Source organism: Oncorhynchus mykiss, chromosome 16 (genome assembly GCF_013265735.2).
Source record: "Oncorhynchus mykiss isolate Arlee chromosome 16, USDA_OmykA_1.1, whole genome shotgun sequence".
Classification (NCBI taxonomy): Eukaryota; Metazoa; Chordata; class Actinopteri; order Salmoniformes; family Salmonidae; genus Oncorhynchus; species Oncorhynchus mykiss.
The window spans coordinates 48065568-48088698 of NC_048580.1; the positions used below are offsets into that span (position 1 = coordinate 48065568).

Sequence of the window (23131 nt, forward strand, 5' to 3'; positions counted from 1 at the left end):
ATCATGAAGTGGAACGACATTTATTGGATATTTCAAACTTTTTTAACAAATCAAAAACTGAAAAATTGGGCGTGCAAAATTATTCAGCCCCTTTACTTTCAGTGCAGAAAACTCTCTCCAGAAGTTCAGTGAGGATCTCTGAATGATCCAATGTTGACCTAAATGACTAATGATGATAAATACAATCCACCTGTGTGTAATCAAGTCTCCGTATAAATGCACCTGCACTGTGATAGTCTCAGAGTTCCGTTAAAAGTGCAGAGAGCATCATGAAGAACAAGGAACACACCAGGCAGGTCCGAGATACTGTTGTGAAGAAGTTTAAAGCCGGATTTGGATACAAAAAGATTTCCCAAGCTTTAAACATCCCAAGGAGCACTGTGCAAGCGATAATATTGAAATGGTAGGAGAATCAGACCACTGCAAATCTACCAAGACCTGGCCGTACCTCTAAACTTTCAGCTCATACAAGGAGAAGATTGATCAGAGATGCAGCCAAGAGGCCCATGATCACTCTGGATGAACTGCAGAGATCTACAGCTGAGGTGGGAGACTCTGTCCATAGGACAACAATCATTCGTATATTGCACAAATCTGGCCTTTATGGAAGAGTGGCAAGAAGAAAGCCATTTCTTAAAGATATCCATAAAAAGTGTCGTTTAAAGTTTGCCACAAGCCATCTGGGAGACACACCAAACATGTGGAAGAAGGTGCTCTGGTCAGATGAAACCAAAATTGAACTTTTTGGCAACAATGCAAAACGTTATGTTTGGCGTAAAAGCAACACAGCTCATCACCCTGAACACACCATTCCCACTGTCAAACATGGTGGTGGCAGCATCATGGTTTGGGCCTGCTTTTCTTCAGCAGGGACAGGGAAGATGGTTAAAATTGATGGGAAGATGGATGGAGCCAAATACAGGACCATTCTGGAAGAAAACCTGATGGAGTCTGCAGAAGACTTGAGACTGGGACGGAGATTTGTCTTCCAACAAGACAATGATTCAAAACAGAAAGCAAAATCTACAATGGAATGGTTCAAAAATAAACATATCCAGGTGTTAGAATGGCCAAGTCAAAGTCCAGACCTGAATCCAACCGAGAATCTGTGGAAAGAACTGAAAACTGCTGTTCACAAATGCTCTCCATCCAACCTCACTGAGCTCGAGCTGTTTTGCAAGGAGGAATGGGAAAAAAATTCAGTCTCTCGATGTGCAAAACTGATAGAGACATACCCCAAGCGACTTACAGCTGTAATCGCAGCAAAAGGTGGCGCTACAAAGTATTAACTTAAGGGGGCTGAATAATTTTGCACGCCCAATTTTTCAGTTTTTGATTTGTTAAAAAAGTTTGAAATATCCAATAAATGTCGTTCCACTTCATGATTGTGTCCCACTTGTTGTTGATTCTTCACAAAAAAATACAGTTTTATATCTTTATGTTTGAAGCCTGAAATGTGGCAAAAGGTCGCAAAGTTCAAGGGGGCCGAATACTTTCGCAAGGCACTGTATATAAATAAAAAAATGAACAACAAAAAGCAGAGCAGTTAGATCAGAGGAGAACGGTAAATCATTTTAGGTGATAGTCTGAAATAAACAATGTGGAATCTGTAAGTATGCGGCACAATACAACTTAAATCGTACAGCAGTGAGCCAAGCGGTGAGCCAAGCTTACCTACCTTTAATGAGGTAGGTAAGTTAGTACATGGTAGTAAATAAAATGGTGGGACCCTTGTGTCACATACTGTTGATGCATGTTATGCAATAACCAATACTAACTTGTAAGGACTCTGACGGTAATAGGCATCTTCTGCTGGATCATGTTTTTGTAGGGGAAGCGTGCATTGCAGCAGTAGTCGGTGGCAGAGTCATTGACATAGACATGAGAGAAGTAGAGATCTCCATTCACCCCCATAGACACTCTACGGTCCTGTTTGATAGGCAGCATGACTGGGGGGTGGGGCTGATGAGGCCAGTTGAAAGGTCTACCAGATGAACCTGAAATTGAATATTTAAGTTATGTATGCATTTCCTGGTAAGGTCATCTTGAGTCAATATGTTTGGGATAAGTATCAGAATGCAAAAATAAGTTTAAAGAAAGAAGCTCATCAGTTCAGAAAGAGAGACAGGTGGTTGTCATTAGTTATAAAATATAACATTTAATTCCTGGGGTGGCAGGTAGCCTAGTGGTTAGAGTGTAGAGGCTGCAGGTAGCCTAGTGGTTAGAGTGTAGAGGCTGCAGGTAGCCTAGTGGTTGTTGGGCCAATAACCGAAAGGTTGCAAGATTGAATCCCTGAGCTGACATGGTAAAAATGTGTTGTTCTGCCTCTGAACAAGGCAGTTAACCCACTGTTCCTAGGCTGTCATTGTAAATAAGAATTTGTTATTAACTGACTTGCCTAGTTAAACAAACAAAAATCCTAGACACAATGTACTACTGATTTGAGAAAAGGAGGTAAGGCCTACTCACACTTGCTCATCCAGTAGATCTCAGGTTTGGGAGGGCCTGGAGGAGGGCTGCAGTCCAGGACCAGAGGGAGACCAACACTTACTGTTACTGGCTCCAACACCTCTCTGGGCCACAGAGTGGCCTCTGACATGGACACATAGGGGTCATTTTTTTATATTGGGTTAAGAGGATGATGTAACATACATTTAACACAGGGAGCAGAATCTTGCTGGGACACGGACTTATCTTAACGTTAGAACTATTTTTGAGGTCTAAAAACGGCTGACAGAATTGGACTTTGGAGTGATTTGTCCCTTTAGGCTTTGCTTGTTTCTACCACAAACGTTTAAGCATTATCACGGTTTGAGGCACTGGCTTTTCTAATGTACTCTGTGACAATGGATTCAAAAGCCTGAATGGAGGGCAGCTTACTAGAGATGTGTAGGTTGATCTTGTCTGAGTATGCAGCGCCATACTCGTTGGTGGCAACACACTGGTACTCCCCCTCATAGGCCCCTGGGTCAGTCCAGGCATAGATGTCCAGCGTCCCCGAACGTCTCCTCATTGAGGCCTGAGGGTCCTTTGCCACGTTGAAGTACTTCCCATTACGCCTCCATGAGAAACTTAGGGATAAAGGCAAGTCTTTAGGATCAGGTAAATAAAAGTGTTCTACTACAGCTGCTCACAAATTGTACATGGTTTTGACCTATAAAGAAAGTGTTTTGGATGTGTCAGTTCTTACATTGGGTGGGGGGTGCCTTTGGCTTCACACTCCACGACCATGTTGTTTCTAGGATCCACGACATGTTCCTTCAGCGACTGTTTTATAATGGTGGGGGGCTGTCTGACTGTAGGTCAAAATTAAAGACCTGATTAGGATTGTACATTAATTGAGATACTGTATTTAAGCAATAAGGCATGAGGGGGTTTGGTACAGTGCAATCGGAAAGTATTCAGACCCCCTTGACTTTTTTGATTTTGTTACGTTACAGCCTTATTTTAAAATGGATTCAATTAAATTTGTTCTTATCAATTTACGCACAATAGCCCATAATGACAAAGCAAAAACAGGTTTTTAGAAATATTTGCAAATTCATAAAAAAAGTGGAAATTTCACATTTACAATAGTATTCAGACCCTTTACTCAGTACTTTGTTGAAGCACCTTTGGCAATGATTACAGCCTTGAGTCTTCTTGGGTATGATGCTACAAGCTTGGCACACCTGTTTTTGTGGAGTTTCTCCCATTATTCTCTGCAGATCTTATCAAACTCTGTCAGGTTGGATGGGGAGTGTCGCTGCACAGCTATTTTCATGTCCCTCCAGAGATGTGGGGACATTCAGAGACTTGTCCCGAAGCCATTCATGCGTTGTCTTGGCTGTCTGCTTAAAGTCGTTGTCCTGTTAGAAGGTGAACCTTCGCACCAGTCTGAGTTCCTGAGCGCTCTGGAGCAGATTTTCATCAAGGATCCCTCTGTACTTTGCTCTGTTCATCTTTCCCTCGATCCTGACTATTCTCCCTGTCCCTGCTGCTGAAAAACATTCCCTCAGCATGATGTTGCCACCACCATGCTTCACCGTAGGGATGGCGCCAGGTTTCCTCCAGACACGACCCTTGGCAATCAGGCCAAAGAGTTCAATCTTGGTTTTATCCGACCAGAGAATCTTGTTTCTCATGGTCTGAGAGTCCTTTAGGTGCCTTTGGCAAATTCCAAGCGGGCTGTCATGTGCATTTTAATGAGGAGTGGCTTCAGTCTGTCCACTCTATCATAAAGGCCTGATTGGTGGAGTGCTGCAGAGATGGTTGCCCATCTGGAAGGTACTCCCATCTCCATAAAGGAACTCTGGAATTCTGTCAGAGTGACCATCGGGTTCTTGGTCACCTCCCTGACCAAGGCCCTTCTTTCCTGATTGCTCAGTTTGGCCAGGCGGCCACCTCTAAGAAGGGTCTTGGTGGTTCCAAATTTCTTTCATTTAAGAATTATGGAGGCCACTGTTTTCCTTGGGGACCTCCAATGCTGCATAAATGTTTGGGACCCTTCCCCAGATCTGTGCCTTGACACAATCCTGTCTTCGAGCTCTAAGGACAATCCCTTCGACCTCATGGCTTTGTTTTTGCTCTGACATGCACTGTCAACTATGGGACCTTATATAGACAGGTATGTGCCTTTCCAAATCATGTCCAATCAATTGAATTTACCACAGGTGGACTCCAATCAAGTTGTAGGAACATTCTGTTTGTGCTTTTCTAATAACCAATTTCTGTGTTCATCCAAGTGACTGATTGAGCGTACCTGGGAGGAATCCTCACTATCAGTGAGCAATTTGGCAGAATGCCCAGAACCTTGTTTTGAGAACGAAAAGGATCTCTCAGTTTCAAGGTCTCAGCTTGGAGAGAAGAAGCCTCATGAGGTATTGGTCTGTCACATGCATGAACCACATGTTAATGATTAATTATTTATGAATGATGAATAAGCTAAATCATGCAAATATAACTTGTCTGTGTAAACAGTATACAGTATAAGAGAACTAACGGTGGAGTAAGAGACTACCCCGGTGGAGCTCACTTCAGACCGGTACTTAATGCATCTAAGTTTGACTCTGACCTCTCCAGCATGCTGTTAATAAACAATGATTCATTTAAGATTGACTTTGAGTGTCCCTGTGTAGAATTTCCACGACAATCTCAACGATGGTCAATGGAAACAGGATGCATCTGAGCTCAATTTCAAGTCTGAATATTTATGCAAATAAGGTGCTTCTGTTTTTTTAAATTGTTTATACATTTGCAAAAAAAATCTAAAAACCTATTTTCGCTTTGTCATTTTGGTATTGTGTGTAGATTGATGAGGAATTTGTTTTATGTAATACATTTTACAATAAGGTTGTAACGTAATAAAATGTGGAAAAAGTCAAGGGGTCTGAAAACTTTCTGAATGCATTGTATATGGACAACAGACCACTTCTAAGGTGTGGTATTTTGGCCACATACCACAAACCCCCGAGGTGCCTTATTACTATTATAAACTAGATACCAACATAATTAAAACAGTAAAAATATATTTTTTGTCATACCCGTGGTATACGGTCTGATATACAGTACCACGGCTTTCAGCCAATCATCATTCGGGCTCAAATCACCAAGTTTCTAATTGACATTAGCCATATACCACACCCCCTCGTGCCTTATTGCTTAAATATACAGCACTGTACACTGTTACAGTATATCACCATCTAGCAGGGCCACAATAGGTTGTGTTGACTTACTTTCCAGTGGGACATCGATGGCAGTCAGCCGTTGCCATAACAGCAGTAATAGAGTTGATCTGACCAGCGCCCTCATCTCTACAGTGAATGGCCTCCAGAGATCCTGTTGAACTGCTAGATGCCCTTATCTATAAACTGTTTTATAAGTGACCGATTAAGCAATTTAAGTTTCATCAATTCAAATGAAATTAAATATTGTGACATTTATAGGACCAATTGTTTTCTAAGACAATATTTTCCAGCACAAAACAACCAAATAAAATGAAATAATATTTAGTTTCCAAACAGCAATATTTCATTTCTGTCCCACTCAACAGTCAGCACTGGCACATTCTCTGACAGAGTCTCTTTGTCGCACAATAGATCCACCTACTAACACATGGCCAGGACTCAACTCCAGTCTCAAGCCATTCTGAAAGACCAGCCTCCACAGGACTACATTATAAAGCTCTTGTTAGTTGCTGTATAGATTTATTTGAATCCCAAAGAAATACACACGTTGTTATCATGTAATGTCACTACTATTTTACTGTTCATTTCTAAATATACACGGCAAAACAGATCATTGATCAGATTCATTGATCAACTCATCAACAACCATTATCAGAACTTTTCCTCCTCTCGTTAGCTCATTACATCTGTGTTACCTTTCATAATCCTTCAAGTGAAATCGCATCAGGGTTCCCTCTTCCCAATCGTCTACAAGACTTTCCAATGCATTGAGTTTCTCCACAATTCCAGTGTCCAGTTAGTGCAGTAAACAGATAAAATCCTTGGCGCACAATCAGTCAATTCTATTTTCTTGGTCAATCGAACAGCAGGATTCTGGAGAGACAGAGCATAGTGTACAGACTTCTGTCTGTGCCATGGCCATTCTGCCCCCCACCCATCTCATGAATGAGCTCCCTACACCTCCCTCACCAACCACATCTCTGTCCCTGCCTCTCTCTCTGCTTCTCTCTCTTTGCCTCTCATTCTCTCTCTGCTTCTCTCTCTCTCTCTCTCTCTCATGTATTAGCATAGACATGACATCAGTCAAAACATGGCATGGTATCAATAACAAAAAATAAAACTAGCTGAAACAAGTCACTTACTTCTTGTCATTGTTGCTAGCTATCTGGCCATCTAGAATCACAGCACACACATTTCTGCCCCACTGAAGCGCGTGCAGTTTCCGTGACGTTGCCAGCTAACCCGTCTATGGTCTGTGGTCACAACCGTGTATACTGACTCAATATGATGATGCCTATGTGGAGGAAATTATGAGGGAAGCCAGACATCATATTTTGTATTCAACTCAAAGCTGTGTAAACAACAATGCTTTATCTCCATTGCAGTTCCACACGCTTCTTATGGGCTTATTAGTATTTACACCAAAATACTCTGTAACTCACCAGCCAGCCCATAGTATGCACATAGTTTGTTTGCATGCTTATAGTTTTTGATGACGTCAGTGATGTGGGCCTTACTGTTGGCTGCTGAAAACTATTTTACATGAATTTTACATGCAAGAAAAATCTCTGGCATATGACCTTATCACAAAGGCTGTTACAGGGGATGAACAATATTGATTTACAGCCAAATCAGAGGCGTATTTGTAACAAGCTGTATCTGTTTGTCTGATTGGGAACTGTGTTGAATGTGATTTTATGGTATCTAAACATGCAGATAAACAAACTTCCTTTTGTGCGATAAACACTTGTTTGCACTCCGGCCATCTTCCCACTATTTTCTCCTTCCAATATGTTGCTAATCAGCATTTTCTATTCCCATTCTGGACCACTCTGATATGGTACACCCAAGTGAGATAAAAAAAATTCAGACTGACATCTTCAAAAAGGAGAAAGGTCAAAGCCATTCAGCCGAGGACCCTTCAGGCAAACTAAATGCTTTCTTTTCTAGAAACAGCACAGGATCCTTGAAGAGGCCTCTGTCTTTGTGGGAAACAAAAGCCATCTCAAGCCTCTCCACATAGTTCTGATCTGTGTAGGTGCCAAGGAATCCAGACACAGCACTAAAGCATGAATATACAGCATACTGCACTCTATGCTAGAATGGACCATGACAAATGGCAAGGGTGACATGAAAACCAATCAATTATATCTGCACGTCTATGCAAAAGACGCTAAAGGGTTTTAAATTATCTTTTGCTAAGGGGGCTTGGAGTCACAGGTCACAATCAGCTCTGACGATGACCTTGACATAAACCATTGAGGTTTTCGCAGTGACAGAGATATAACAATGTCACAGGGATGAGAACAGAACTTGAGTATGGCTCAGCCTCGTCTTTCCCACCACATCATTGTGATTGATCAGAAGTTGAGGCCCCTCAAAAAGGAAACAAAAGCGAAAAATGTTTAGCTACTTGGCTTTTGGCGTGGATTTCTTCTTCCCATGTATTTGACTTGAGCAGGGTTTCAGTCTGACCAGTGCCATGCACCAGATTGCACGGTGTGAAGGGCTCGAGAGACGCACAGCTCCGTGAGGACAACAAGGTCTCTATGTCCCGTGGGTCCCCTTTGGCATGTGTGGCCAGGGCTTGGCTAGGAGCAGATGGCATGTGGGAGGATTTCTCCATCTCTACACAAGCTGCCAGTTCAGGAATGTAGACAGAGGCAACCCATCACTCAATACACAGCGTCATCAGCAGGAAGTAGAGGTTGGGAGGAGAGAAATTCCACTTAAGAGGGACCGCTCTATTCTTCTCATCATTCTCATTTGGACTCATTTGTAACAGTGCGTAGAAATCAAGAACTTATGTTATATTACAAATCACTGTATCTCTTCATTGCCATATTAAATACATAATCAATTACTGCTTTTAACTGGCAGTATCAATGACTCTCCGCACTGCACATTTACATAACTGGAGGTTTAGATCTGCCGAGTATTGGACCATTCCATGTGCCATGCAAATCGGTTTAAGTATAAATTATAAAGAGCATGTAAGGTTTCCATTTGAAGTACAAATCTTCAAATCAAAAGAAAATATCTCTGCAAATGAGGAGTACAGCTCCCTTGAGAAAAAGACCATTGGCAAAATTCAGACAGCACGCCAACAGCTTAGACCTACACGGAGAATCGTGGGAACTATGCTAAATATTCACTCCGTTTGTCTGATACAAACGTGCTGATTCAGTGGAAGATGGACCCACCCTCTTCTCCAAAGTGGATGAGGTCTTTTAAAGCTTGACCCTGCCTATGGCTATAAGAGGTCTCAGTCAGATACAAACAGTTGTCATGGTGTGTTCGTCAGAGAATACGATCTTTACATAATGTCCATGTAGGACTTATGTGCACATGCCAATAGCCTTTCATGTATCTACTGGTCAAGTAAAGACATTCCACGAGAGAAACATGACTTTTTCTTCAAGCTATAAATTGTTTCTTTACAAAGTACAACAAAAACCTAAACAATAGTGTTGTACTGAGCTCGTTAAGGAATGGTCCACATTCTTCAAAATGGGGTATTACATTAGTTAGTCACCAATGAGCAGTAGAACATTTGACAGTTTTCATCAAGATTTCTCTGCATTCAAAAGAATCAGATGAAATTCAAGGAAATAAAACAAAGTTACCTGCGGTATTTCCTGTCATCTCTCTTTCCTTTTTTGACAGATTTAGTTCATACATTGAACAGCCCTTTTCCTCCATCGGTTTCTCAGTGGACTCTGATCTTCTCTGGTCTAATGTGTGTTATCAGGAAAAACGGGCATTCTTTCCAACCACATGCAGGACACATGTCAATATTTCATGAGGACTTCAGAGGTTAAAATCAGGTCAAACTCTGTTCTGGTCCCACGACTTGTCAAATGGGCACCATCTGATGTCCTTTGCGTAATGTGGATACAACAAACATAACGTCATCTCCATCCATTGTGACAGATCAGCTGTCACCATCAGCTGAAAAAGAGGCAAAATGCCTTCATAACATGTCATTTCTTCATACAGCAATCAGTCAACATTGGGAAGAGGACTATCATATGGCATAGATCGAAGATGATTTGATGTCTAAAGTAATTTCATTTATTTTGTTATCTGTGCTTTTGTTGAGTGAAAGGCTGGGGTTTACTGAACTTGTGTCTTCTCTCTGGCTGGCACATGCACACTCATTCTCTTTCTAACAAGGCATTTCTGTCCCAAACAAAGTGTGTCCTTTATAGTGACTGACCAGGGTGGGTACAGCCTCTAGACGCAGACAGGCTGCCATTAACCCCTCAAACTCCAGCAGTACAAGCTGCTTTTTAATTGCTCAATTGTTACATCACCAATCCAAATCTGGGTGGGGAATTACTGGGTCTGAGAAGATAGATATGTTACTACTTGAATGTAAAGGCCTCAGCTGAGCACATCATGAGATATTTCACAATTATGTGAGGGACAAGTTTGCTGTACACTTCAGAGCTTTTAAGAGGCTGAGGCATCTTACAAAACACAGCATATCATTTTTCAATAATAATGTGTTTTTAAAAATATATAAATAGGTTTAACATTAACAAAAATGTTATACTAATATGAGATAACACATATCACTAGCAGCTACACAAATTCCCTCAGTGCAAACATCTTCAATATACGGTCAGTGCTAGACCTGGGTTCAAATACAAGTGATTTAAATACTTATTTTCTGTGTATTTGAGTATTTTCAAATAACGTGGCCGGAATCAACTACTTCTATTGGAATTATTTGTCAAATTATTCCATATAAATAGCCTTCTGCTTGAAAGTCTTTTCAAATACCTCAGTTAAATGAATGGGAGTGTATTTGAGTATTTTCAAATACTTTCCAATATTCAACTACTTGTCTTAAATTTGTTTTTACAAAAAATGAAATACTTACTTCCACAAAGTAATTGAAATACCCTAAATAGTATTAGAACCCAGGTCTGGAAGTGCAAATACACTTAACAATATTCCATAAAGGAGCGCATCCTCATTCATACCAATACATATACAGTACTGAATATATATATATAAATTACTATGCAGTTTTGATTTTGCATACATAAATGCATGACAGACAGAGCCCTTTGCATGGAGTAACAGAGCTCCAATTATGTATTTCCTCATTTCGGTGTTCATATATAGAAACACGTACTTACACAGTCATTTAAACAGAAAGGTGTATGTGAGCATTTGGGAGGAAGGAAGAGTTTGCTAAAACGTTTTAAAAATAAAAACAGGGTAAAACTACAGGCACTGAGTAATAAAACCTAACCTGTGACCTGTGACCTAGGACCCTCAAACCCAGCTCTGCTGCATCTCCCAGGCTCTCTCACTGACCCAGTCCTTGGTGTGGCTCAGCGCAGTGCGCTCCTGCCCCAGCACCTTACACAGCCTGGCCATCTTGGGCTTGTTCCTGTCCAGGTAGACCTGGGTGTCAGCCTGCAGCTGCTCCATGGCCCTGACGCTGCTCTCATCCAGGGATACCTCGGCACTCAGCATGGGGTTGAACCTGAAGTAGACGTTTGGGGCCAACAAGTCGTCCAGGAGGGTGTGGACCCCCTCTGTGTCGGTGGCACTGCAGATCAGGTGGTTGATCTTGGCACGCAGGCTGGTGGAGGTGCCCGGGCTCCGCTTAGCATTGTCATAGCGACCGGTGCCGAGCGACAGGACACACTGGTAAGGCTGGTTGGGCCACAGGAGACGGCTCTCGTGGACGGCGAGGGCACAAGGGTTGTTTAAAATGAGGCCACCATCCTACAAAGGGACATGCATTTTGAGTCAGGATTTGTTGGTACGCATGGTATGCAATGAATTTCATTGTACATGGGGCATCTCACTCTGAATGAAAAAACATTACAGTTTTGCACATATCTTTCCTATCAAGGGTCCTGAATTCCACACCCCTCTCAAACAACAGAAAGTGTACGGGCATTAGCTTAATCTGTGCAATGCTTTTATAGCTGATTTCACCTCTATAGAACCACAGCCTCAGTCAGCATAGGCTATCAGAAACAGAGAGAAGAAGCCAATAAAGTCTAACCTGATGGATGTCACTGTGTAAGGGGAATTCCTGGAAGTATCCCGGGGCAGCGGACGACGCTCTCACCGCCTGCCACATCTGGTACCCAGACCCCCCTGCGTAGCGGCTGAGACGGCCTGGGCTGTGGTTGTAGTTCCTGAAGATAAAGGCCTTGGGACTGGTCCCCCAGTTCACCACGGCGCTCACCGCTGACACCTGAACAACCATTTAGAAAAACACCATGGTCAATTTTCACCATATAAATGTAAGAATAGGTAACACAAAAAAGGGCGGAGTGAGTAGTGACATTACCTTGGGGCTCAACTCATCCCTGGCTGTTTTAATCAGAACTTGGTCGCCCATCTTCTCTCTGTAGAAGGTCCAATGAAATACAAACAGTACACAGATGTGAGCAGAACCATGGTTTGACATTTTAAGAATTCAGGAATTCTTCATTATGATTCAAGCACGGTTGACTGAACAGTAAAAACTGGCATACCTCAGTATCATCTCCCAGGTCTCGGTGCTGTAGTAGGAGTGACTCCAGCCCATCTTCACTGTGCCCACCAAGGGGTTCTGACAGAACACATCCGAGCCAAAACGACGGTACATATCTGCACACTCCTCTAGAGAGAAACGGGCCAGGCCAAGCATGAAGGCCAACACTGCCCCTGCCACACAAAAGGACAAATGAAAGGAAAGGACAAATGAGTTGCATGACAATGGTTAAATGATTCAAGCTCAAGTGTTGAGTCCTCGATGTGTAGGTGAGTCAGGGTTTGTCTTACCTGTGCTCACTCCACAGATGTAGTCAAACAGCTGGTGAACCTGCTTGCCTGTTTCCGCTTCCAGCTGCTTGAGGACCTGCAGTGGCACCACCCCTCTGAAAAGAGACAGGGGAGAAAACAGAAAAGTGATTCAAGAGAAAAATGTGCTTGTACGCCTTTATAACAGTTACAGTTCATTGTAATACTTCAGTAGGTTAACCATGGGGAGAAGGATCAGTACCTTGTGCCACCACCATCGATTGAGAGCACTCGGATTCCACGACCTTTGACTGGATCCACATAGCCAATCAGAGCCAAGGTTTCCCTAATGACACACTGAAGTTCCTGGTCTTCTCTATGGCTACGCCGCTGTCTTAAGAGCTGAACAGCAGCTTTCTCCTGGAATGAAAGGCATACTATTTGATTAGAGATGATTGAAGTAGTACATGACTGATAAAAATCACAACATTAGGCATCATCATCTATAATCTTCTTGAATTATGGTTCACTGGGTTGTGAGGGGGGGGGGCACATGGCTTGTTTCTGCAACTTCACTATTACCATTACACTATGTTATTATCAGTAGCATTTCATTATTAGTATTCAAGTTATTATTAGGTCTAGATATTAGTCTCGTATACAATGTCAGATTGGAGAGGAATTCTGAGAAAAAAAATCCAGATTCCGATTTTGAAGCACTAAGCCATTCACACCAAGTCTGATGCGTTTTTCCATCCACTTCTCCGAACAATTCGTATAACGTCACCAATGCTGCTGCGGTCATTCTCTGTGGCAAAATGCAGTTCAAAGTGGCTAGAGAGGACACAGTAATGATCGAAAAATCATATACTACTGGAAAAATAATATGCTATTGAAAATATTAAGGTTTAGGCTATGCATCCGATACGGTTCCATGAATCATGAAAGGAGCTTGGCTACGTTTCATTCAGTTGCACAACATTTAATAAGAAAGGAAACGCAAAACTGCCACCTGCTGTTACTCTTCGCACAAATGTCACCACTGCAACAAGACAGGTTTTTTTCCTGATTAAAGAGATGAAGGCCTATTTTAGGAACATTTCTGAATGGACATAAAGAATTTGTGAACTCATACACGCACACCAACCCACCGACCTAAAATAATCCATCAATCAACGGACAGCATCTCACTCAGACACATAAGCAAATAACAATTGTCCTTTCCCAAAAACGTATTTAAAAAAGTATTAAATATCTGTTCTGTAGGATTTTAAAAAAAATGTCTACATTATAGGATGATGCTTAATCAATGTAGTCTATAATATAAATTGGCGAGGAAAGTTTTAAAGGGGAGATAGAGGCAGCTGTGATACAGGATATGAAGATGAAATTGACAACCATTAGAAAATAGAAGAAAATGCAGGCAACCTCTTCATAGCCGGCCCTAATGCCTTAAGATCAGTCTGTCCATAGCCTAAGGATCAGCCTCTCCACAGCCTAATGATCAGCCTGTCCATAGCCTAATGATCAGCCTGTCCATAGCCTAAAGATCAGCCTGTCCATAGCCTAATGATCAGCCTGTCCATAGCCTAATGATCAGCCTGTCAGCCTAAAGATCAGTCTGTCCATAGCCTAATGATCAGTCTGTCCATAGCCTAATGATCAGCCTCTCCACAGCCTAATGATCAGCCTGTCCATAGCCTAATGATCAGCCTGTCCACAGCCTAATGATCAGCCTGTCCATAGCCTAATGATCAGCCTGTCCATAGCCTAAAGATCAGTCTGTCCATAGCCTAATGATCAGCCTCTCCACAGCCTAATGATCAGCCTGTCCACAGCCTAATGATCAGCCTCTCCATAGCCTAATGATCAGCCTGTCCACAGCCTAATGATCAGCCTCTCCACAGCCTAATGATCAGCCTCTCCACAGCCTAATGATCAGCCTCTCCACAGCCTAATGATCAGCCTCTCCACAGCCTAATGATCAGCCTCTCCACAGCCTAATGATCAGCCTCTCCACAGCCTAATGATCAGCCTCTCCACAGCCTAATGATCAGCCTCTCCACAGCCTAATGATCAGCCTCTCCACAGCCTAATGATCAGCCTCTCCACAGCCTAATGATCAGCCTCTCCACAGCCTAATGATCAGTCTCTCCACAGCCTAATGATCAGTCTCTCCACAGCCTAATGATCAGCCTCTCCACAGCCTAATGATCAGCCTCTCCACAGCCTAATGATCAGCCTCTCCACAGCCTAATGATCAGCCTCTCCACAGCCTAATGATCAGTCTCTCCACAGCCTAATGATCAGCCTCTCCACAGCCTAATGATCAGCCTCTCCACAGCCTAATGATCAGCCTCTCCACAGCCTAATGATCAGCCTCTCCACAGCCTAATGATCAGCCTCTCCACAGCCTAATGATAAGCCTCTCCACAGCCTAATGATCAGCCTCTCCACAGCCTAACGATCAGCCTCTCCACAGCCTAATGATCAGCCTCTCCACAGCCTAATGATCAGTCTCTCCACAGCCTAATGATCAGCCTCTCCACAGCCTAATGATCAGCCTCTCCACAGCCTAATGATCAGCCTCTCCACAGCCTAATGATCAGCCTCTCCACAGCCTAATGATCAGCCTCTCCACAGCCTAATGATCAGCCTCTCCACAGCCTAATGATCAGCCTCTCCATAGCCTAATGATCAGCCTCTCCACAGCCTAATGATCAGCCTCTCCACAGCCTAATGATCAGCCTCTCCACAGCCTAATGATCAGCCTCTCCACAGCCTAATGATCAGACTCTCCACAGCCTAATGATCAGACTCTCCACAGCCTAATGATCAGACTCTCCACAGCCTAATGATCAGCCTCTCCACAGCCTAATGATCAGCCTCTCCACAGCCTAATGATCAGCCTCTCCACAGCCTAATGATCAGCCTCTCCACAGCCTAATGATCAGCCTCTCCACAGCCTAATGATCAGCCTCTCCACAGCCTAATGATCAGTCTCTCCACAGCCTAATGATCAGCCTCTCCACAGCCTAATGATCAGCCTCTCCACAGCCTAATGATCAGCCTCTCCACAGCCTAATGATAAGCCTCTCCACAGCCTAATGATCAGCCTCTCCACAGCCTAATGATCAGCCTCTCCACAGCCTAATGATCAGCCTCTCCACAGCCTAATGATCAGCCTCTCCACACATCCAACCTGTTTTAAAAGAAGACCAATTCATTTATTTACTAGCAGGCAATGAAAACGTGAATTGTATAAAAGAGCATCAAACGACAGTTGGAAAGAGGAGGAGATGTAGACAAAGTTAGCAAAACTATTGCTTTTAATCATTACTAAACACTCCCGCTATTAGATAACTTTATTTTCATATAGAACACTTTAATACAAATAAATCGAAAATGAATGTAGACTTATTTAAATGGTTTTACTGGTTATTTTATTTTCATGGCCGTCTTCATCCATAACTGTAAGTTACATGGTTATCAATTACCGTCACAACCCTATACAAACTCTTAAAGTACCTACTCTTGTAAAGACATTCAATGAGGTACAAACCTGCCAGACCACTGCTTTGCATCCTGGGTGTCGGATAAGGTGTGTGTTGAGCTCATCGACAACTTCGGTGATGGCCTCAGGAGAGAAGGCCTGTTGTAGACTGGACACCAAAGCACGGGTCATCTCCTCTGCCTGTCTCCTGCCCATCACCTGAGGAAGGAATGATCACATTGAGAGCTAAAGGAGGATATGCTCGCTGTTAGTTTTAAATTCAATCAGGTAAAATGTGGTAATATCAATATTTCAGTATCTGGTTCTACAATAGAAAAAAACATGTTCATGTTAACCTGGTTGATGTAAATTCATCTAAAAGCAGAAGCAAGCACACAGATCATTTGCATTTCCTGGTTGTGTTGAAGGTGACTCACCATTCTTCTAAGTGTGGCCTCACTGAGCATAGAGGCAGGATGGGCCTGGTTGCTCTGAGCCCAGGAGCCCCCCAGATACCCCCCCAGGAGGCTGGAGATGGCACTACTGGGATTGAGAAGGCACTCCATGAAGGATACAGCAGGCTGTGGTTTCGGGACCCTAACGGATCCATACTCCATCTCCCATTCTCCCCTGCGTTCCTCGATGGGACCTCTTTCTAACTCCTCCTCCTCCACGGCATCATAGCTGCCTTTGAAATAGCTGTTGACGTAATTAGCCATGTATGCATAGTTCTCACCGAAACTGGTTGTGATGTTACTGATGTGGAAAAGGGATTTGGGACGGATGGGTGGATCTTCCTGCTTTAGCCCTGTGGCTGATTGTTCATGTCTGGAGGTAGAAGATTTAGAACACTGCTGTTGATACGTCCTGCTGTTTGGCATGTGGTCCGCAACCAGATGTTCTGTTTGAGGTGGTGGTAGTTCAGTTTCGTCTGTAACGGTTTTGGCTCCAAAGTATCTGTTGACGTGCTGGGCAAAGTGTAGGTAGCCCTCTGCCTCTCCCTCCCAGCTGTTGGAGATATCTGCACGTTCAATGGCTGGTTTCTGAATGGCTGTGGTCTGAGCTACAGCTGCACTAGTCTTTAAATGAGCCGTTTCAGTTTCCTTTACACTTTCAATGTAACTGATTTTTAGTGGTTTCCTCCTCCTCATCCTCCTGGTCGACACTCTGCTTGAAGCCAGATCCTCCAGAGTCTCTTCCAGAGTCGAACCTAGGACGTCCTGTGCCGAACCTTTGGTGAACACTGACTTTAGGTGTTCATGTGATGAGTTTATGTGATGAGCAACATAACTGTAACTTTCCCCAAACCTGGAGGCAATGGAACTGATGTGAAATAACTGCAGTCCACCATATCGCTGGGGGGCGGAGCTTGTCTCTGTCTTGCTGTCTGACGTCTCAAGATCGTTTTCATTTTCCAAAGGCTGCTGTGTTGTTGTCTCACTGTCCTCCCTGGCTGCCCTGTTACTTTGACTACGCCTCTGTGGCCTGCTGCCCAGACTCTCCTGAGTTGTGACGACAAACCCCACATTCCCAGCAACAGAGGACAGCTGGGTCACATCCTTTCTCTTGAAGTAAATATTGATGTGTCTGGAGAGGCGATTAAAAGAATCACCCAGACAAAGCATGCTCAACTGAAAGGGTGTCTGGCTGTCCTCCTGAAGGCTGTCCTCATGAAGGACCCCGATGGGGGCCTCAGCCTTCAACACATCCCTACTAGAGGTTGAGTAGACACGGGCCGCCTGGGAGTATCTCACCCCTCTGGTACCACCCCCAAGGAGGTACTCAGCGGTCAAGCTCATGTTGTTGAACCTCAAGCTCTTGGGGGCTCCTTTCCTGGCAAAGCTGGGAGGCAGGGGAGAGGAAGGCAAGGAGCAGCTACGGAAGTCCAAGGCTAGGGGTGTCTTGGCCAGGTGAGGGAAGGTTCTAAGGATGGTTATGAGGTACCTGAGCTTGCAGAACAGTCTTAACGTCCTCCCTCCCAGGTGACTCACACACAGGTTTATGTTGAGGAACCGACCCATCTTTAGCTTGGATGTAGTTGGTTGGGGACAAAGACAACCAACAGTGGGCTAGGAGCTGGGCCTGTATTGGCTTAGGCTTAGAAATCAGAATCATTTGGTCCCTGTAAAATACAAGAGGGAGAGGTAAGCAGGTGCTTCCACCAAAACTGGGATAGCTCTAGTTTTAACTATGCTTTCTGGAAAGAAACTATTTTCCCAGGGGAACAAATAATTACTTTTGAGGTAACTACAACTATTTGAATAACAGATCCCCAAAAAGTACTACTTCTGTAAACTATTTGAATACAGATCTCAGAAAGCAACTTCTTTTAAAATGATTTGAATACAGATCTCAGAGAGTAGCTACTTCTGTAAACTATTTGAATACAGATCTCAGAGAGTAGCTACTTCTGTAAACTATTTGAATACAGATCTCAGAGAGTAGCTACTTCTGTAAACTATTTGAATACAGATCTCAGAGAGTAGCTACTTCTGTAAACTATTTGAATACAGATCTCAGAGAGTAGCTACTTCTGTAAACTATTTGAATACAGATCTCAGAGAGTAGCTACTTCTGTAAACTATTTGAATACAGATCTCAGAGAGTAGCTACTTCTGTAAACTATTTGAATACAGATCTCAGAGAGTAGCTACTTCTGTAAACTATTTGAATACAGATCTCAGAGAGTAGCTACTTCTGTAAACTATTTGAATACAGATCTCAGAGAGTAGCTACTTCTGTAAACTATTTGAATACAGATCTCAGAGAGTAGCTACTTCTGTAAACTATTTGAATACAGATCTCAGAGAGTAGCTACTTCTGTAAACTATTTGAATACAGATCTCAGGAAGTGATTGCTTTTCTGAAACTGTTGGATTGTTTGCCTTCAACTAATGGCAGGGCTGAATGTGGAACTGCATGTTGAAGATAGAAATATAATGAATAGAGGACACAATATTCTATACTATTCCAATCTGATAGATATATTTGAAGAGTTTTGTTACACAAATCTATATTTCAGTATTGTTTTGTGTGTGTAAAATATTACTGTTCTCAGATTCTTAATTTATTGATTTTAGATGTATTAAAATTAGTTTTGTTGCAAAACGTTATATATCCACTGTTTGGCTGAAATGGAATGTTCGTATCATGTTAATTTGACTTTGATATGTGATTATCTCACCTAACTATTTTAAGATTAATGCACTGACTAACTTGCTCTTGATAAGAGCATCTGCTAAATTACTAAAATGTCAATGTATATATTTTACATACAGATCTCACAATACTGCAGTGATTCATTTTTGTATTTAAAAAATATTGATGTCACAAATGTATCATTTGTACAGTTCTTTATTTTAAAAAATAGTTATTTGTCACATTTGACTGTGTAAAACCTCCTAGCAGTACTACTTATTTCTCTGAGAGTGAGGCAGATGGCGTTTTGCAACTATCAAGTGATAGATTTCAAACAAATTAATGTCTGTCATTGAACAAATCCATTCCATCTCTTTCAAAGTTATTTAAACAATAAAAGCAATAAAAGCTAACTCGCCAACATTTCTGAAAAAAAACCTAATTTGATCTACACCATACATTTCTATCTGAACATTTTGTACATGTCCATTCTCCCGAATATATTTTGAACAGATAACTGTTCTTGTTTCAAACACCATTTTTAAAGGGATAGTTTACTCAGCATACAAACTAACATGATTCTCAACCTACCTTGTATTTGATTCAAGAAAGCAGTTTTGGGATATTGAGTTTCCTTTCGACACTTAATAGCCATATTGTTACAGTTAGCATTCTCAGCAAGACAACGTTCAAAGTTATTGTGCCTGTAATAAAACTCATTATTTTTGGAGCAAGAGTTTATTAGCATGTTGTTACATAATATTTTGGACATAGCATTTGAATTGCCTAGCAATGAGCTGAGACTTTGACGGTTCCTTATTCCATGTATGTAATAACTCCATTATTATGCAATTATAAAGACATTTTCAAAGTCCTATGGAACAGGAACGTTTCAGTTACTACACTTTTTTTTTTACATTGTCAACATCACTTGAATGATCTACCTTTAATAAAAGGGATGTCTGTCTTTATCTGATACAGTATAGTAGTAGTAGTAGTGGTAGTAGTAGTAGTAGTACATAGATTAAAACAATTCCTTGAGAAAAAATATTTTGGAACATCACTTGAATGCTATTACACCAAGTATGGCTGGTGTCAAGTGTTACTGTATTAACTTATGTCTCACTCATTGTGAAAATATATGTACCTCATGTATTTAATTCTAGACTATACTCTATATTAAGATTAAACTCTAAGAGCCCTTCAAACCATGTTCTTATGATCATATTTTTTACACTAATTCAACTGTTGTAGTTTTTGGTTCTTCATCAAATATTTGTCAGCCTTCAAATAAATATGTGATGTTTTCAAATAACTTCCATATATTCAAATACCTTCAAATATAATTTGTTTTTCTGCAACCTGTATTTGAATATCAAAAGAAAATAGTTGCCTTTTAGTTGAAACTACTGTATATAAACTATATTTGACTACCAAAATATAACTATTTTCTGCCCAGCAGGTCTGTTTCCCATAAACAATCAAGAGTAGCTGGCTGACTATTCTAAACAGATCAAAATCCATCTCAATCTGACCTGGAAACAATGTCAAATGTCTGTGTTGACGTGGAGCCTTTATTTGTAAACAAGCTAAAGAACACAACATTTGGATGACATCTGCCATTCAAATAATTAGGTCAACATTGTCTTCCCTTAAATGACAACATGAGGTCAAAAAACATCCTGTCCTGCAACCATGTGCCCTCATCAGTATGGCATATCAATGTCCCTACCACATCACTACAATACGACAGCTGGCAAGGAGGTATATCTTTACCTGCCACAATAACAACTAGTGGGGAGGGGGGTTGTTTTGATACATTGTGTGTGTGTGTGTGTGGTCCTGGTCATATTTTATAAACACCTCTGACAAAATAGACATGCTGTCCCACTCTTCCCTCGTAACTGTAACATGACACCAATGTCAATCTGAATACTGGGATATGTATTAATAAAACACTTTCTACTAAGTCAACTATTAGGACCCAGGAAAGAACTTAGCGGAGGTATCCCTTTAATGTGACAGAAATCTGAGAAGCAGAGAGGATAGTTTTTACCTCATTGCGCCCCAAAAAACAAGATATGCCTGTGTCTCTACACGTGGACGTGTCCCTCCTAAATGCAACGTCGTTGCGGTGCATAAAAAGGGAGCACAATTTAATTGAAAATAGCAACTTGCTATTTATAGTATATTGAACATCAAGAAATACTGTCAACTTGCACCAAGGAAGGTCAAATGCACAGATTTGTCCAGTCAGGTACTGCATGGTTAGACAATGTTCACCATAACCTTGAGACAACATACAGTAGGTTCTGATAAATATGAGGCAGGAATAGATTAAACATTTACCTGGGGCAACTCTTCTCCTGTTATCCTCCGCTTTCTTCCTTTAATGTTTTGATCTCTATCCTGAAACAGTTTCTTATTAGATGTCCTGCAGGGCAACCCTTCAAAGGAACAGACACTGTTTCTGTTTTGATACTTAATCTCATCCTACCTTCCTGTAGGGTCTGTATACTATTGGCTGGTCTGAGCGGAGGGTTGGGCATAGCAGCCCTCTGACTGACCAATCCTCTTTAAGACCGCAGATCCCTCTGCTTAAGGTCATCTGCTGTTACCACAGACTCACTTCAGGCTGTGAAGTACATGGAGTAGATATCTAAATAAAGAGAAGGGGCAATAGGGATTTCAGAGTGAGTTGAGAAAGTCACAACTTCCATTCTAGCCAGTACATATTTCAGACAGATGTGGGTGTTAAGTGATGTTTTGTTATGCTTCTCAGAACTAACGTAATATAGACAGTATGCAGAGCTTCTCAGAACTGAAAAATGTACAGTGCATAGTTCCTATTTCACTAGCATTGTTAAAATTTACATTCCAAATATTTGCTATGTACAGTGCATTCAGAAAGTTCAGACCCCTTCACTTTTTGCTACGTTACAGCCTTATTCTAAATTAGATTTTGTTTTATGTCTCAATCTACACACAATACTCCATAATGACAAAGTGAAAACACTTTTGCAAATTTATGAAAAATAAATAAACAGAAATACCTTATTTACATAAGTATTCGGACCCTTTGCTATGAGACTCAAAACTGAGCTCAGGTGCATCTTGATCATCCTTGAGATATTTCTACAACTTGATTTGAATCCACCTGTGGCAAATTTAATTGATTGGAAATGATTAGGAAAGGCCCACACACCTGACTATATGAGGTTCCAAAGTTGACAGTGCATGTCAGAGCAAAAACCAAGCCATGAGGTCGAAGGAATTGTCCTTAGAGCCCCAAGACAGGATTGTGTCTAGGCACAGATCAGGGGAATACTATCAAAACATTTCTGCAGCATTGAAGGTCCCCAAGAACACAGTGGCCTCCATCAGTCTTAAATGGAAGAAGTTTGGAACCACCAGGACTCTTCCTCGACCTGGCCGCCCGGCCAAACTGAGCAATCGGTGGAGAAGGGCATTTGTCAGGGAGGTGACAAAGAACCCAATGGTCACTCTGAAAGAGCTCCAGAGTTCCTCTGTGGAGATGGGAGAACCTTCCAGAAGAACAACCATCTCTGCAGCACTTCACCAATCAGGCCTTTATGGTAGAGTGGTCAGACAAAAGCCACTCCTCAGTAAAAGGTACACGACAGCCCAATAGGAGTTTGCCAAAAGGCACCTAAAGGACTCTCAGGCCATGATAAATAAAATTATCTGGTCTGATGAAACCAAGATTGAACTCTTTGGCCTGAATGTCAAGCATCACATCTGGCAGAAAACCAGGCACCACTCATCACCTGGCTAATACAATCCCTACAGTGAAGCATGGTGGTGGCAGCATCATGCTGTGGGGATGTTCTTCAGCGGCAGGGACTGTGAGACCAGGAGTGGCTTTGGGACAAGTCTCTGAATGTTCTTGAGTGGCCCAGCTGGAGCCCGGACTTGAACCCGATCGAACATCTCTGGAGAGACCTGAAAATAGCTGTGCAGCGACGCTCCCCATCCAACCTGACAGAGCTTGAGAGGATCTGCAGAGAGGAATGGGACAAACTCCCCAAATACAGGTGTGCCAAGCTTGTAGCGT

General features: G+C 42.1%; 1 protein-coding gene and 1 pseudogene across 1 annotated transcript; both read right to left on the reverse strand.

Annotated features, from left to right (window-relative positions):
- The window catches only part of LOC118939550, a 32941-nt pseudogene extending 23535 nt beyond the window's left edge, over positions 1–9406 (reverse strand).
- A 1530-nt stretch (positions 9407–10936) lies between these two features.
- Positions 10937–22022, reverse strand: LOC118939551 (calcium-independent phospholipase A2-gamma-like). The gene is made up of 9 exons (XM_036947103.1): positions 21406–22022; positions 16356–18040; positions 15988–16137; positions 12688–12845; positions 12468–12562; positions 12179–12350; positions 11992–12049; positions 11701–11895; positions 10937–11414 (listed from the first exon to the last, which is right to left on the reverse strand). The coding sequence occupies exons 2-9, from the start codon at positions 17937–17939 to the stop codon at positions 10956–10958; spliced, it is 2871 nt and encodes a 956-aa protein (XP_036802998.1). The 5' UTR covers positions 17940–18040; positions 21406–22022; the 3' UTR covers positions 10937–10955.
- Positions 22023–23131: the final 1109 nt, after the last annotated feature.